A 14,453-nucleotide genomic window follows, 5' to 3' on the forward strand; every position below is an offset into this window, starting at 1 on the left:
CTTACCTGGCGCCCCAGCGCGGGTTCTCCTGCACCCCCAGACTGCGCTTACCTGGCCCCCCCCAGTGCGGGTTCTCCTGCACCCCCAGACTGCGCTTACCTGGCCCCCCCAGTGCGGGTTCTCCTGCACCCCCAGACTGCACTTACCTGGCCCCCCCCAGCGCGGGTTCTCCTGCACCCCCAGACTGCGCTTACCTGGCCCCCCCCAGCGCGGGTTCTCCTGCACCCCCAGACTGCGCTTACCTGGCCCCCCCAGCGCGGGTTCTCCTGCACCCCCAGACTGCGCTTACCTGGCCCCCCCAGCGCGGGTTCTCCTGCACCCCCAGACTGCGCTTACCTGGCCCCCCCAGCGCGGGTTCTCCTGCACCCCCAGACTGCGCTTACCTGGCCCCCCCAGTGCGGGTTCTCCTGCACCCCCAGACTGCGCTTACCTGGGCCCCCCCAGACTGCGCTTACCTGGCCCCCCCCAGTGCGGGTTCTCCTGCACCCCCAGACTGCGCTTACCTGACCCCCCAGTGCGGGTTCTCCTGCACCCCCAGACTGCGCTTACCTGACCCCCCAGTGCGGGTTCTCCTGCACCCCCAGACTGCGCTTACCTGGCCCCCCCCAGTGCGGGTTCTCCTGCACCCCCAGACTGCGCTTACCTGGGCCCCCCAGCGCGGGTTCTCCTGCACCCCCAGACTGCGCTTACCTGGCCCCCCCCAGCGCGGGTTCTCCTGCACCCCCAGACTGCGCTTACCTGGGCCCCCCCAGTGCGGGTTCTCCTGCACCCCCAGACTGCGCTTACCTGGCCCCCCCCAGTGCGGGTTCTCCTGCACCCCCAGACTGCGCTTACCTGGCCCCCCAGCGCGGGTTCTCCTGCACCCCCAGACTGCGCTTACCTGGGCCCCCCAGCGCGGGTTCTCCTGCACCCCCAGACTGCGCTTACCTGGCCCCCCCCAGCGCGGGTTCTCCTGCACCCCCAGACTGCACTTACCTGGCCCCCCAGCGCGGGTTCTCCTGCACCCCCAGACTGCGCTTACCTGGCCCCCCAGCGCGGGTTCTCCTGCACCCCCAGACTGCGCTTACCTGGCCCCCCCAGCGCGGGTTCTCCTGCACCCCCAAACTGCGCTTACCTGGCCCCCCCCAGCGCGGGTTCTTGTGGCTGGGGCGTCAGCCGCTCTAGCTGCCTGCGCGCCGGGCGTGACGGACCTTCCTGCGCTGGGCTGGGGGGCTCCCGGTGGCTTAGGGCCGACACACTGACCCGCGGGGGGGGAGGGGCAGCGGCGTGCGTAGCCTGCGCACGGGCCCTGTCACCTGGGAGTCAGGCCCCCGGCCGTGCTGCCCTGGCGCCACCCCCATTCCCACAGACGCAGGGGAAACGGGAGCCCAGAGGGTGGGGGCAGGGAGGGGCACACAGAATAGCGATTGGGGGGGGCTCTGCCTGCTGGGCCACACTGCCTGGGAGGGGCTGGGGGCCGGGAGTGAGAGGAAGGCGCCTCCTGGCTTCCCGAGTCACTGCCCTGCATCCCCTGAATGGCTCAGAGCCCCGCCCCGCCAGCTGCTTGCCCTGGGCTCTGGGGCGTGAGCCAGACAGTGCGGCCCCGCCCAGCCCCCTCCCAGACCCCCAGCCCCAGCCAGCCCCAGGAGCGGGGCCGGTGTCCTTCCTTCGTGCCCTCGGCTTGCAGCGACGCACGAAGGGTTTTGCCGAAGCGAAGGGTCTGCCAGGTCTCAGCTTGTCCCGCCCGTCCCCTTCCGCCCTGCCCAGACCATCAAGGCCAACCTGAGCCGGGAGAGCGACGTCCTGAAGGAGAGCGTGGGGCGCCTGGCCAGCGACATGCAGCGCTACGAGAACTACTCCGACATCATGATGAGCATCAAGAAGGAGATCTCCAACCTGGGCTACCAGCTGCTGCAGAAGGACGCTGCCGCCGTGCCTGAGAGCAAGGCCCAGGTACCTGCCGGCCCCTCGCCGAACACACCCGCAGGCACCTGCCGGCCTCTCGCTGAACACACCCGCAGACACCTGCCAGCCCCTCACCGAACACACCCGCAGGCACCTGCCGGCCCCTCCCCGAACACACCCGCAGGCACCTGCCGGCTCCTCGCCGAACACACCCGCAGGCACCTGCCGGCCCCTCCCCGAACACACCCGCAGGCACCTGCCAGCCTCTCGCTGAACACACCCGCAGACACCTGCCGGCCTCTCGCCGAACACACCCGCAGGCACCTGCCGGCCCCTCCCCGAACACACCCGCAGGCACCTGCCGGCTCCTCGCCGAACACACCCGCAGGCACCTGCCGGCCCCTCCCCGAACACACCCGCAGGCACCTGCCAGCCCCTCACCGAACACACCCGCAGGCACCTGCCGGCTCCTCGCCGAACACACCCGCAGGCACCTGCCGGCCCCCTCCCCGAACACACCCGCAGGCACCTGCCGGCCTCTCGCTGAACACACCCGCAGACACCTGCCAGCCCCTCACCGAACACACCCGCAGGCACCTGCCGGCCCCTCCCCGAACACACCCGCAGGCACCTGCCGGCTCCTCGCCGAACACACCCGCAGGCACCTGCCGGCCCCTCCCCGAACACACCCGCAGGCACCTGCCAGCCCCTCACCGAACACACCCGCAGGCACCTGCCGGCTCCTCGCCGAACACACCCGCAGGCACCTGCCGGCCCCCTCCCCGAACACACCCGTAGGCACCTGCTGGCCCCTCGCCGAACACACCTGCAGGCACCTGCCGGCCCCTCCCCAAACACACCAGCCCCCCCCCCCACACACACACTGTGCTTTGCTTGTCATCCAGCCAGCAGAGATGGGGGCTGCCCCCTGGCAGAGTGCGGGCGCAGAGGGGCCAGGCGGCACAGTGCTGCCGGCGTAGCTGCCCGCAGCCCCTCTCCTGGCACCGGGTGTTTTGTGATCCCAGGCTGTGACCCTCCCCATCGACCCGGCTCGGTGCCAGGGCCTGGGCGGACGCGGCGTGGCTGCTACCCACAGAGGTGTCTCTGAGCCTGGCTGTCTCTTAGGACACGGCCGGGAGCAAAGGCAAGGAGGCCAGCAAGTACACCAGCCCCCGCAAGGGCCTGGGCGACAAGGCAGCTGGGAGAGCCCTGAAGGAGAAGCCGTCGAAGCCCAAGAAGGAGAGCCAGCGGGTCCGGCTGGGCCCCTCTCAGCCCACTGCCAAGCCCAAGCCCTCTGGGCACCAGCAGTCGGTGATCCGGGGCATCACCTACTACAAGGCTGCCAAGCAGGAGGAGGCTGAGGGCCTGGTCAGCAGCCGAGGTGGGCGTCCGGTCCTGGCCTGGCATGTGGGTGAGCGGCCGGGACTGGCTGCTGGTGGGGAAGCCACAGGGGGTGCCTGGGAGGCCCTGCCAGCCTCAGCCCCCTCCCCACCAGCGACTCAGCCTCTTCCCCTTCCTCCTCCCTCAGAGCCACCTGCATGGCCCCCCGCTCCTGTGGGACCCTGCCCCCGTCGCTCCCTTGCCCTCACATCCCTGCTGGGCTGGGCCCGCGGGGCGCCGGGAGCTCAGGTCGTAAGCGTGTGCTTCTTTCCTCAGAAAGCCCCGCGAAGGGGGCCTCTGAGCTGGACCGGCCGGAGGAGAGGAACCCCAAGTCCTACGCTGCCGTGGAGGCCCAGGGGAGGGTCAGCGAGCAGGCAGAGACCACCCCTGTCAGCTCCACCCCAGCCAGCTCCACCCGGCCCCCTAGCACCACCAGAGCCCCCAGCACCACGACCCGGAGCCCACCGGTCACCATCCTCCCCATAGGGGACAGGGCTGACGGCACAGGAGGGCTGGAAGCGCCTAACCGAGGTGAGTCGGGGCAACTCACACGTCCCTCAGGGGGCAAGTGGGGCCAGGCCCAAACTGCAGCTGGGGGACTTGCCACAAGTGGGCCCTGGCGACGTGGCTGGAGCTATGGGCCCTGCACGACGGGGCTGAGGGGCTCTGGTAAGGCAGGGAAGCGATACCTGCCCTGCGGCCAGAGGGGCTCGGACAGTCCCTGGCCCAAAATCCAGGCCCACGGTGAGGAGAAGGCAGCGTCTCCGAATGGGGCGGGAGACGGGAGCCCCTAGAATCAGGCGTTTTGAACCCCTGGGCTTTCGAAACAGGCCGGCAGGCAGGATAGCAGAGGGGGAGTCTCTCCCGGGGGGGAACGGCCTCTGTGACGCCCGGCGGCTCGGGGCAATGGCTGTGGGGAGCCGGGCCCGGCCTCCTCCCGAGCTGCTTCTGTTGGCTCGGCAGTGAACGACGTGCAGTGCGAGGGCACCCTCGAGGCCGTGGAGCCCCCCAGGAAGCAGCACAGCTACGGGCGGAACGAGGGGGCCTGGATGAAGGACCCCGCGGCCCGAGACGGCAGGATCTTCGTCACCAACTACTACTACGGCAACAACCTCGTGGAGTTCCGGAGCCTCGACAACTTCCAGCAGGGTGAGGGGCTCTGGGGCCGCCTGGCGGGGGCGGGGGCTGTTCTGCTGCGGGCGTCGTGCGGCTGGGCTCTGACTCTCCGGGTGCGTTGTGGTCGCGCCCAGGGGCCCCTGCTGCTGCGCCAGGTGCTGCACGCCCAGAGCAAGAGGAGGTCCCTGCCCCACGCAGCTCCCAGCCGGCAAGGGGAAGGGGGGAGGCGCTGCTGGCTCCCAGCCACTAGGCACCCTGCCCCTCAAGAGGTCACATGGTGCGGTTCCTGTCTCCTGATTGGATGAATAGAACTGCTGGTAGCTTGAGAATGCAGCTTGTCCCCGGGGTCCCTGCCCGGGCGCCTGCATGTGCCATCCCCGGGGCCCCGGGCGAGCGCGCTGCAGGGAGGGGCACAAAGGGAGCAAGGCAGGGAATCCCCTAGACCCTCGTGAGCGGCTCTGAGCAGGAGGGGAGGGAGTTAGCTGGGAACCCGGGACGGGCTGGGAGCCAGGCACTGCTGGGGGGAGCCGGGGGAGCTGCCCTCACGTCCCCTCTGCAAACGGCCGGCGGCAGCGGGGACACGTTCGCGGTGCCCGGCGGGTGGGGTTCCTCTCCCCGCGGCTGGAGTGCGGCTGCGCCCCCAGAGCCCCGTCGCCTGTCGAGGCGGAGGCGGAAATGCTGTTCCCAGGCAGCGGGAAGCCGGCTTAGGGAGGCCGCCAGGAGCCGCAGGCACCATACACACGGTCGCACGTGGGATCCGGAGCCAAACTGAAGACCCCCCATAAATGGAGTCTGCCACCTGGCATTTTAGATCCCCTGGTCTCTCCCAAGCGGGAGAGGGTCACATGGTCCGTGGCCAGGTGTGTCCATTGTCCCTGGAGCTCGCTCATTAGCATAGCCACTGGCTGAGCCTCCCTCGCCCAGTGCTCAACCAGACAGAGGAGTTTCCAGCCTCCATCCAGAGTCCATGTTATAACTCCACACACAGACATTGTACAATTACAGGAATAGCACCTACAGAATCCGCAGAAGGTGAGCTTTGGTTTGACACCTCACATGACCCCCTTTGTATATACTTTTGGGGCAGACACCCCCCCATGGGTGCAGCAGTGGTCTTGGCTTCTCCCCTTAAAATCCAGTAACGTGACACCAGGTCCCGGAGCTCAGACCACCCCTTAGATAGGGGCTGCTGCCACCCCATGCTGCTGCCTCTTTATCAGAGGCAGCGTCGCTGAGTGACAGGCAGTCAGTCCGCCAGGGGAGCTGGTTTTAAACTGGCTCCCCTTGCGGACCAGCTCCCACCTGGCACCCGCACTGCTGCCTCTGACAGCGGCTACCGGCCCCGCCCCCGCCCCCGCGGACTATAGACCAGTCGACTACCTGATAAGAATTCATGAGGTCACGCGACTATTCAGTTATCCGCTATTTGACATCCCTGGTGCGGACGAGAGAGGCCTGGGGGCGTGGGGGAGGGAAGGCCTGTTCCTGGCGCAGGTCTTTGTGCGGTAAAGAACTTTCTCTGTCACCGCAGGTCGCTGGAGCAACCTGTACAAGCTCCCGTACAACTGGATCGGGACCGGGCACGTGGTCTACCAGGGGGCGTTTTACTACAACCGCGCCTTCACCAAGAACATCATCAAGTACGACCTGCGGCAGCGCTTCGTGGCCGCCTGGGCCCTGCTGCACGACGTGGTCTACGAGGACACCACGCCCTGGAAGTGGCGGGGGCACTCGGACATCGACTTCGCCGTGGACGAGAGCGGCCTGTGGGTCATTTACCCCGCGGTGGACTATGACGACTCCCAGCTGGAGGTGATCGTCCTGAGCAAGCTGGACCCCGGGGACCTCTCCATGAAGAGGGAGACCACGTGGAAGACAGGCCTGAAGCGCAACTCCTACGGGAACTGCTTCATCATCTGCGGCATCCTCTACGCCGTGGACGTGTACAACCAGAAGGACGGGCAGATCTCCTACGCCTACGACACCCACACGGACACCGAAGCCAGCCTCAAGCTGCCCTTCCTCAACCAGTTCTCCTTCACCACGCAGATCGACTACAACCCCAAGGAGAAGGTCCTGTATGCCTGGGACAACGGCCACCAGGTGACCTACAGGCTGCGCTTTGTGCTCTGAGCAGCCGGCCCTGCCTCGGCCCCACGCCGCCAAGCACTGTTAGCCGTGTGTCCGGGGACAGGCACTTGCGTGTGCTTCCCCCCGCTTGGGCTGCCAACACACCCACACTCACGCACACCCGGACCTCAAACAGCCTTTGCCAGTCAGTCGTTGCCGAGAGAACAGGCGGCCTAGCCTGGTGCACCCAGCTTTGGCCAGGATCTGTGGCCTGCTCCAGCACCTGATCCAAAGAGTTCTCCCCCCAGTCATGTCCCATTCCCCGCCTGAGATCAGCCTCCACCGTTGCGCTGGGATCCTGCAGAGCCAGGGGCTGCCTGGGGGAAGGTGTGAACGGGATCCCGCTCTAGGCTCCTAGCACCAGCCGCTGGCTCAGCATCTCGGGCTCAGCTCGTCTCCCTTCTCTGAGTCGAGAGCCCAGGTGTTGTGCCTGTGGCGCGTGCGTGGCGGTGACAGGGACGTCGTTTGAGGCGAGGGGCAGAATTCCCTGGACGCCCGCCACCCAACGCAAAGCCACTGGTGGACCGAACCCATTCAGACCCACAAAGCACAAGGCCCCTTCTCCTCCGAGATTCGTCACTGAAACCGAGCTCAGCCTTTGCTGACATCACCTGTCTCGTGGAACCCCCCAGAATGGCGAGGGGCTCGCCTCCCGCACGCCCAGGTGCTGCCAGCAGGCGCTAGGAACGTGGCTGGTAACTCCGTGGCCGTGGATTCCAGGCCCGTCCACGTCAGGCGAGATCGTATTTAAATTGTCAGCTGCCCGACGGCAGAGCTGTCCTCTGCATTGCTTCCTGCAAATAGTGCCATCCCTGTATTCCTCCCAGGACAGAGCAGCCGCTCGTGGGCCACGTCTTGGAGTGCCCTTCCCCACGGCTGTCCATGGCACAGGAGCGCTCGCTGCACGTAGATCCGGACGGGACCGAGCTCTCGCTGAGCACCCAGTGGGAGGGAGGGAGGGCCTAGCTCTGGCTCCCCCGCGGGTTGCTGGCAGGAGTGAAGGATCCTTTCCGGCGCTCCCCATTCGGCTGCCAGTCGCTTTGTTACGTTCGCAGGGCGAGCAGGAAGCCATTTGTGGGGGTCTGCACGGCACCCGCTCTGCCACGCTCAAGGCCGTTTATGGGGGCCCGTACAGCACCCGCTCTGCCACGCTCAAGGCCATTTATGGGGGCCCGTACGGCACCCGCTCTGCCACGCTCAAGGCCGTTCATGGGGGCCCGTACGGCACCCGCTCTGCCACGCTCAAGGCCGTTTATGGGGGCCCGTACAGCACCCGCTCTGCCACGCTCAAGGCCGTTTATGGGGGCCCGTACAGCACCCGCTCTGCCACGCTCAAGGCCGTTTATGGGGGCCCGTATGGCACCCGCTCTGCCACGCTCAAGGCCGTTCATGGGGGCCCGTACGGCACCCGCTCTGCCACGCTCGAGGCCGTTCATGGGGGCCCGTACGGCACCCGCTCTGCCACGCTCAAGGCCGTTTATGGGGGCCCGTACGGCACCCGCTCTGCCACGCTCGAGGCCGTTCATAGGGGCCCGTACGGCACCCGCTCTGCCACGCTCGAGGCCATTCGTGGGGGCCCGTACGGCACCCGCTCTGCCACGCTCGAGGCCATTCGTGGGGGCCCGTACGGCACCCGCTCTGCCACGCTCGAGGCCATTCGTGGGGGCCCGTACGGCACCCGCTCTGCCACGCTCGAGGCCATTCGTGGGGGCCCGTACGGCACCTGCTCTGCCACGCTCGAGGCCATTCGTGGGGGCCCACACGGCACCCGCTCTGCCACGCTCGAGGCCATTCGTGGGGGCCCGTACGGCACCCGCTCTGCCACGCTCGAGGCCATTCGTGGGGGTCTGCATGGCACCCACTCTGCCACGCTCGAGGCCATTCGTGGGGGTCTGCACGGCACCCGCTCTGCCACGCTCGAGGCCGTTCGTGGGGGTCTGCACGGCACCTGCTCTGCCACGCTCGAGGCCATTCGTGGGGGCCCACACGGCACCCGCTCTGCCACGCTCGAGGCCATTCGTGGGGGCCCACACGGCACCCGCTCTGCCACGCTCGAGGCCGTTCGTGGGGGTCTGCACGGCACCCGCTCTGCCACGCTCGAGGCCGTTCGTGGGGGTAGGGCGTGCTGTGCCGGCGTCCCTACAGCAGGGCAGCCCCTCAGTCGCACGATGTCACTCCACCACGCGGGTCCTGAGTCTGGCCGTTCCCTCAGGCCTGTCGGAGAGAGTCGTACCCGGTCTCCTCCGGAGCCCCCGGCAGCGGGCGGCCGCCCCCGATGACATGGCCGCCTGCAGGAGAACGGAACACACAGCAGGTAGTTAGATGCGCTCGGCTGAAGCGTCTCCTCAGACGAGAGACTGGTCCAAAGCCGCCGTCCCGGATCTCGCCCCGCAGCCAGACTGACAGCACCCTCAGCCCGCTCACTTCTTAGAGGCATGAACGTCCCCGGCAGGGCAGAGCGCTCTGCTAGCTCACAGAGACCCACAGGGCCCCAGGGCGGGCAGAGCCCCCAGGAGGCACCGAGTCCAGCCCCCTGCCCAAAGCAGGACCAGCCCAACTCAACCATCCCAGCCAGGGCTGTGTCAGGCCGGCACTTACACACCTCTAGGGATGGAGACTCCACCCCTCCCTAGGGAACCCAGCCCAGCGCTTCCCCACCCGCCTAGGGAAACAGTTTTTCCTAATATCCAGCCTAGACCTGCCCCACTGCAGCGTGAGCCCATCGCTCCTCGCTCTGCCACCTGCCCCCACTGAGAACAGCCTCTCTCCAGCCTCTCTGGAACCCCCTGCAGGGAGATGAAGGCTGCTCCCAAATCCCCCCTCACTCTGCTCTTCTGCAGACTGAACAAGCCCAAATCCCTCAGCCTCTCCTCCTAGGTCATGTGCTCCAGCCCCCACATCATTTTGGTCACCCTCCGGGGGTCCCTCCCCAATGCGTCCACATCCTTTCTCCAGCGCGGGGCCCAGAACTGGACACGGGTATCAGAGACGGCTTTGCCAGACGGGTCTTTCCTGGGTGTTGGTAGCACCCTGCTCCTGCCCCTCCGCCAGCCGCACCGCCTGCCCCTTGAGGACAGCGGCGGGGGGAATATTCTGCCTGGGAGCTGCCTTGTGTAGCTCGGCAAAAGGATCAAGCAGCCGGTCCATGTTCCCAGCCAGTCCCCGTGGCCCGGCCAGCGCCGTGTGCCTGGGGCTGCCCACGTGATCCCCGGTGGCCGCGGGAGGAGCCTGGCACTGACAAGGCCTCCCCGGCACTGTGCAGACATGGGCGCTGCGTTGGAGAACCCCGTGCAGGCGAGAGAGGCCGGCCCACTCTGTGCCAGTATCCCGGGCGCTGGCATGGCCTGTCCGGAGGGGCCAGGCCTGTCGGATATTTCCCCCGTCTAGGCCCAGGCTCACCGGCCGGCTCTGGACAGAGCTCAGGGTTGGGGGAAGGCGACAAAGCCCAAGCGTGTGAGGGGAGAGGACCAGGCCCTAAGGCGGGATTAGCTGGGACACAGCTGGCCTTGCTCATGCTCCTGCGCCGAGCACCAGAGGCAGGGGGCCTCCCCGTTCCAGGGTGCGCAGCTCCCCGTCCAGCGCCCCCTCGCACCTCTCCGTGGGCACCTCTCCAGCCCCGGCTGCTCCTGGAATCCCGTCAAGATGCATTTCCTTTAAGGTCCCGGCTGCCCGGCTGACAAGTGCCTCAGTGTGCCACTTGCAGGGCTGTCATGCTGCAGATCAGCCTCCCCGTGATGCGCCCCGTGTGGCCAAAGGGGTTTCCGTGGCTTTCCGAGTCCCATCCACTACTAGCTTAGAAGATGAGAACGCGCCATCTCTGCTTTCTGCAGCTCCGCAGCACCCCACTCAGGGCAGCACCACAGAACCCTCTCTCCGGACCGGCCGGCAGCGCCGGGCGCTAATGCCGCAGAGGCCAGTCTGTGCAGACCCGGAGGGCCAGTTTAAGGGGTGCAAGCCCAGCTGGAGTTGACGTACCTTAAGCTGAGCGTGGCACCGTCTCCACGGCAGGAGGAGGTGAACGGGAGAAAGCGCTCCATTGGCTTCCCTTACTCCTCCCGAGTCGAGGACACCGGCGCCGACCGGGGCTGCCTCAGCACTCGATTTAGCGGGTCCTTCCTAGACCTGCTAAATCAAACCCCAAGAGATTGATCCCCAGCACAGTAAGCACAGGCGGGGCCTGAGATTAAGCGCACCTAGAAAAGCAACAAGGCTGCGTGTCCAGGGGTGTTTGCTGCATTCACAGACTCCCCACAATTGCGCAGGAGGGTTCTGTGGCTAGGCCCAGGGAGCGCTAGTCTAGATTTCCACTCACTCCTAGAAGTGAACAGTATTAAAGAATAACAGGCTGAAAACCCACGTTTCTGTCTGTGTCATTTCATCAGGGCACACCGGGCTGGGCACCTGCCGTACTACTGGCACGGCTGCCGGGCTGGGCACGTATCGCACTACTGAGGCGGCTGCTGGGCTGGGCACGTATCGCACTACTGGCACCCTGGGGGACCCGGGGCAGGCCCAGAGAGGTTATTTCCCTGGGTATTTGGCCCCGGTGCAACTTCTGCTGGAGCCTGCGCCCAGGGCTGGCGCCCGCACTGCCAGGGAGAGCCAGGCTGCCGCGGGCCCCACGCACGGCCTTAGGGAGCGCGAGTGAAGGGGCAAGGGAGGGGTGACGAGGCAGAGCGCTAGAACTGGAAGGAACCTCGAGAGCCAGTGAGGCCAAGCACCATCTAGAGCCCCCCGGATGGCTGCCTGTCCAACCGGCTCTGAAGTGTCCCCAGCGGGGGTGGGGAACCCCATCCAGGGAGCCGGATGCAGCCCCGGGCTTGCCTGGACCCAGCCCCCCAGCATGAGGGAGCCTGCGCTTGCACTCCAGGCCCTCCCCCTGCCCCCGCGGCCCCACCGCAGGACTGGCGCCCACAACCCCTACTGGCTGTGGTGGGCGAGGGGAACGTGGGGCGTCTTGCTCCGCGGCCGGGGCCACGTCAGTGAGGTGTGGCTCTTTGGTGGCTTTTTTCTTGCTTGATTTTCCAGCAGCCCCCCAACCCAGAAAAGGTTCCCCAGCCCTGATTCCCACGATGAGATTCCACAGCCCCCCAGGCAACTTATTCTGGTGTTTCACCGCCCGGACAGGCAGGACGGTTCCCCACTGTCCAACCTGAACCTCCCTTGCTGCAGATTGAGCCCCTTGCTTCTTGTCCTGTCCTCAGAGGCCAAGGAGAAGAATTTTCGTCCCTCCTCCTCGTGACCCCCTTTTAGATACTTGAAAACCGCTCTTATGTCCCCTCTCAGTCTTCTTTCCAATCTAAACAAGCCCGGTTCCTTCAGTCTTCCCTCATGGCTCATGTTCTCTAGACCTTTCAGCATTTTTGTTGCTCTTCTCTGGACCGTCTCCCATTTCTCCACATCTTTCTTGAAATGTGGCACCCAGAACTGGTCACAATACTCCTGGGCTGTGTCTAGACTGGCCAGTTTTTCTGGAAAATCAACCACTTTTCTAGAAAAACTTGCCAGCTGTCTACACTGGCCGCTTGAATTTCCGCAAACGCACTGACTTCCTACTGTCTGAAATCAGTGCTTCTTGCGGGAATACGATTCTGCTCCCGTTCAGGCAAAAGTCCTTTTGTGCAAAGCTTTTGCGCAAAGGGCCAGTGTAGACAGCTCAGATTTGTTTTCTGCAAAAAAGCCCCGATTGTGAAAATGGCGATCGGGGCTTTTTTGCAGAAAAGCGCGTCTAGATTGGCACGGACGCTGTTCCGCAAAAAGTGCTTTTCCGAAAATGCTTTTAACGGAAAACTTCCATTAAAAGCATTTCTGGCCAATCCTGCCAGTCTAGACACAGCCCAGCTGAGGCCTGATCAGCGCAGAGCAGAGCGATTCCTTGTGTCTTGCTCACCACACTCCTGTTACTGCATCGCAGCATCGTGTTGGCTCCGCACGGTTGGCTCCGCTCTGACCCCTAGCTCCCTTTCTGCAGGGCTCCTCCCTAGACAGTCGCTCCCCATAGACGTACCTGCACGGGGCCTGATGTTTACCACCGGCCCCGGGGGCTGGCTGCTAAGGGCTAGGACAAGCCGCCGGCTGGCAGTGACGTCAGACGAGACGTGGCCAGTTCGCCCCCCCGGTCACAGCTCAGACCCACCGAGCCATTCATTCGAATGCCCTCCCCCGTCCCTGGGTATTTACCAACGCCCAGCCCTCCCCACAGGCCCTGCAAGGGGCAGAGGCCTGGCTGACAGTTCCATGGCCTCGCCTTGCCCCCTCCCACACCAGGGATACCAGACCAGGGACCCGCCCTTGGCAGAGAACAGCCACTTCAGCCCCCCGGCTGAGGCCAGCCCTGCTCCTTCCCTTTCAGCCTCATCCTGCCAGGCGCTGAGCCCCCCGAGACACAGGCCCCCCCTCCGCTCCTGCACCCGGCGCCGGGCAGGACGGGGCTTTGTAGCTGGGTGTGTTACCCTGGAGAGCGGAAAGGGCCCGTCACTTCCCCTGCCCGTCAGGCGGGTTCGGCCAGGCGCGCCGACGAGCAGGAGGAAATGACTCCGTCTGGCCGGGGCAGCCAACAGGCGGACACAGGGGGGGGACGGTCTGGGGGGGCTCAGCACGGAGGGTCGCTCCCTGTCCACGCGGGAGGAGGGAGAACGCCCTGGCCTGGCAGTCGGGAGAAATGGCCGTCGCTGCTCTGCCACGTGTGGGGAGGACTGAGAAACGAGCCCTGGAGAAACAGCCTCATGAGCTGGGACAGGGCTCCACACCGGCCGGCCTCCTCCAGCGTCTCCAGCCACGGCCCGGATCCCGCCTCGAGCTGCTCCCGGCTCGTCCCGCTCACCGGGTCACACACCGGCCAGTCTGGACAGGGAGTGCTGGGCACTGTGGCTAGTTTGCCCCCCAAGCGCTCTAGGGGGACGTGCAGCCTTTCTCCGCTGCCTGGCCCCCAAGCACCCCTGAACTCGGAGCCGAACCCCCTGCCTTAGCTCCGCTCTAGTCCCAGGGCCCGCAGGTTGGAGCAGAGCGCTGAGCCTAGAGGGGAGGGGCCCTTCCCGTCCATGAGCTCAGCACCTTGGGGCCGGGGCAGGGCGCAGGAGGGCCAGCCCTAGACAGAGGGGCTGTGTCGCCATCCCACAGCACGGCTCTGGGGCAGCTGTGCACAGCAAAGCCCTTGTGTGGCCCACAGACGGGCGAGGGGGGGCCTGGGGAGTCTTCTTTGTGTGTCGCACAATCGGAGCTTCTCAAGAGCGACCCAGCGGCCGTCGCCCCCCAGAGAGGGCCAGTGCTCCAGGGAATGCGACTCCCCCGGGCCTGCTGGCAGGGGGGCGGCAGCCCGGGCGGGGGCGGGCGTTTGTAAAGAGCCCTGTTCCTCCCGGGAGCGCGCCGGCGTCAGTGAGGGACCGGCCGCGCCCCAGGCTGCCCAGCGGGCGCTCGACCGGGGCCTCGGGAGGCCAGCCCCCAGCGGAGCGGCCTTGCTGCTGGTGGCCAGGGACCGGGGCGAGGGCAGCTGCTTCGTCCCTGTCTACTGCAAATCCCGCCACGTCCGTCAAGGTGGCTCATTGGGGGGAAGCGCCAAGGCCACGCCAGCCTGGTCCTCACGTCCCCAGTTGCCAGCTGGAGTCAGTTGCCACGTGGTGCCCGCTGAGCCAGAGTTCCCAGTCGATTGCAAGCAGCCTCCTTCCCCCACCGGCCTGAGCCGGGTGCTTGCGCCTCCGCCAGCGGCTGGAGAGCGCCAAGGCTGAAAAGCTGCCCGCCGTCCCGGCCTGACGGCTCCTGCAGGCTCATAGGAACGTCAGAGGCCAGGCGGGTTCAGACCAAGGTCTGTCCTGTCTGCCCACGGTGGCCAGTGCCGGGTGCCCTGTAGGGACGGAACAGAACGGAATCCTCACGTGATCCCTCCCCTGTCGCCCATTCCCAGCCTCTGACAAACAGGCTCAGGAACCCTCCACCCATCCTGGCTA

General features: G+C 66.3%; 1 protein-coding gene across 2 annotated transcripts in view; it reads left to right on the forward strand.

Annotated features, from left to right (window-relative positions):
* OLFML2A (olfactomedin like 2A) overlaps window positions 1-10,862 on the forward strand; it is a 31,631-nt gene extending 20,769 nt beyond the window's left edge. The window contains exons 4-8 of one of the 2 annotated variants that reach the window (XM_075905681.2): window positions 1,747-1,932; window positions 3,010-3,295; window positions 3,541-3,795; window positions 4,228-4,413; window positions 5,912-10,862. In XM_075905681.2, the coding sequence (XP_075761796.2) occupies window positions 1,747-1,932; window positions 3,010-3,295; window positions 3,541-3,795; window positions 4,228-4,413; window positions 5,912-6,513 (1,515 nt within the window). In that variant the 3' untranslated portion in view covers window positions 6,514-10,862. The remainder of the gene's footprint in view (window positions 1-1,746; window positions 1,933-3,009; window positions 3,296-3,540; window positions 3,796-4,227; window positions 4,414-5,911) is intronic. The other variant, XM_075905680.2, reaches the window with a different exon arrangement.
* The last annotated feature ends 3,591 nt before the right edge of the window (window positions 10,863-14,453 follow it).

The sequence above is a fragment of the Pelodiscus sinensis genome, chromosome 23, assembly GCF_052426305.1.
Source record: "Pelodiscus sinensis isolate ZL-2025 chromosome 23, ASM5242630v1, whole genome shotgun sequence".
In the NCBI taxonomy this organism is placed as follows: Eukaryota; Metazoa; Chordata; order Testudines; family Trionychidae; genus Pelodiscus; species Pelodiscus sinensis.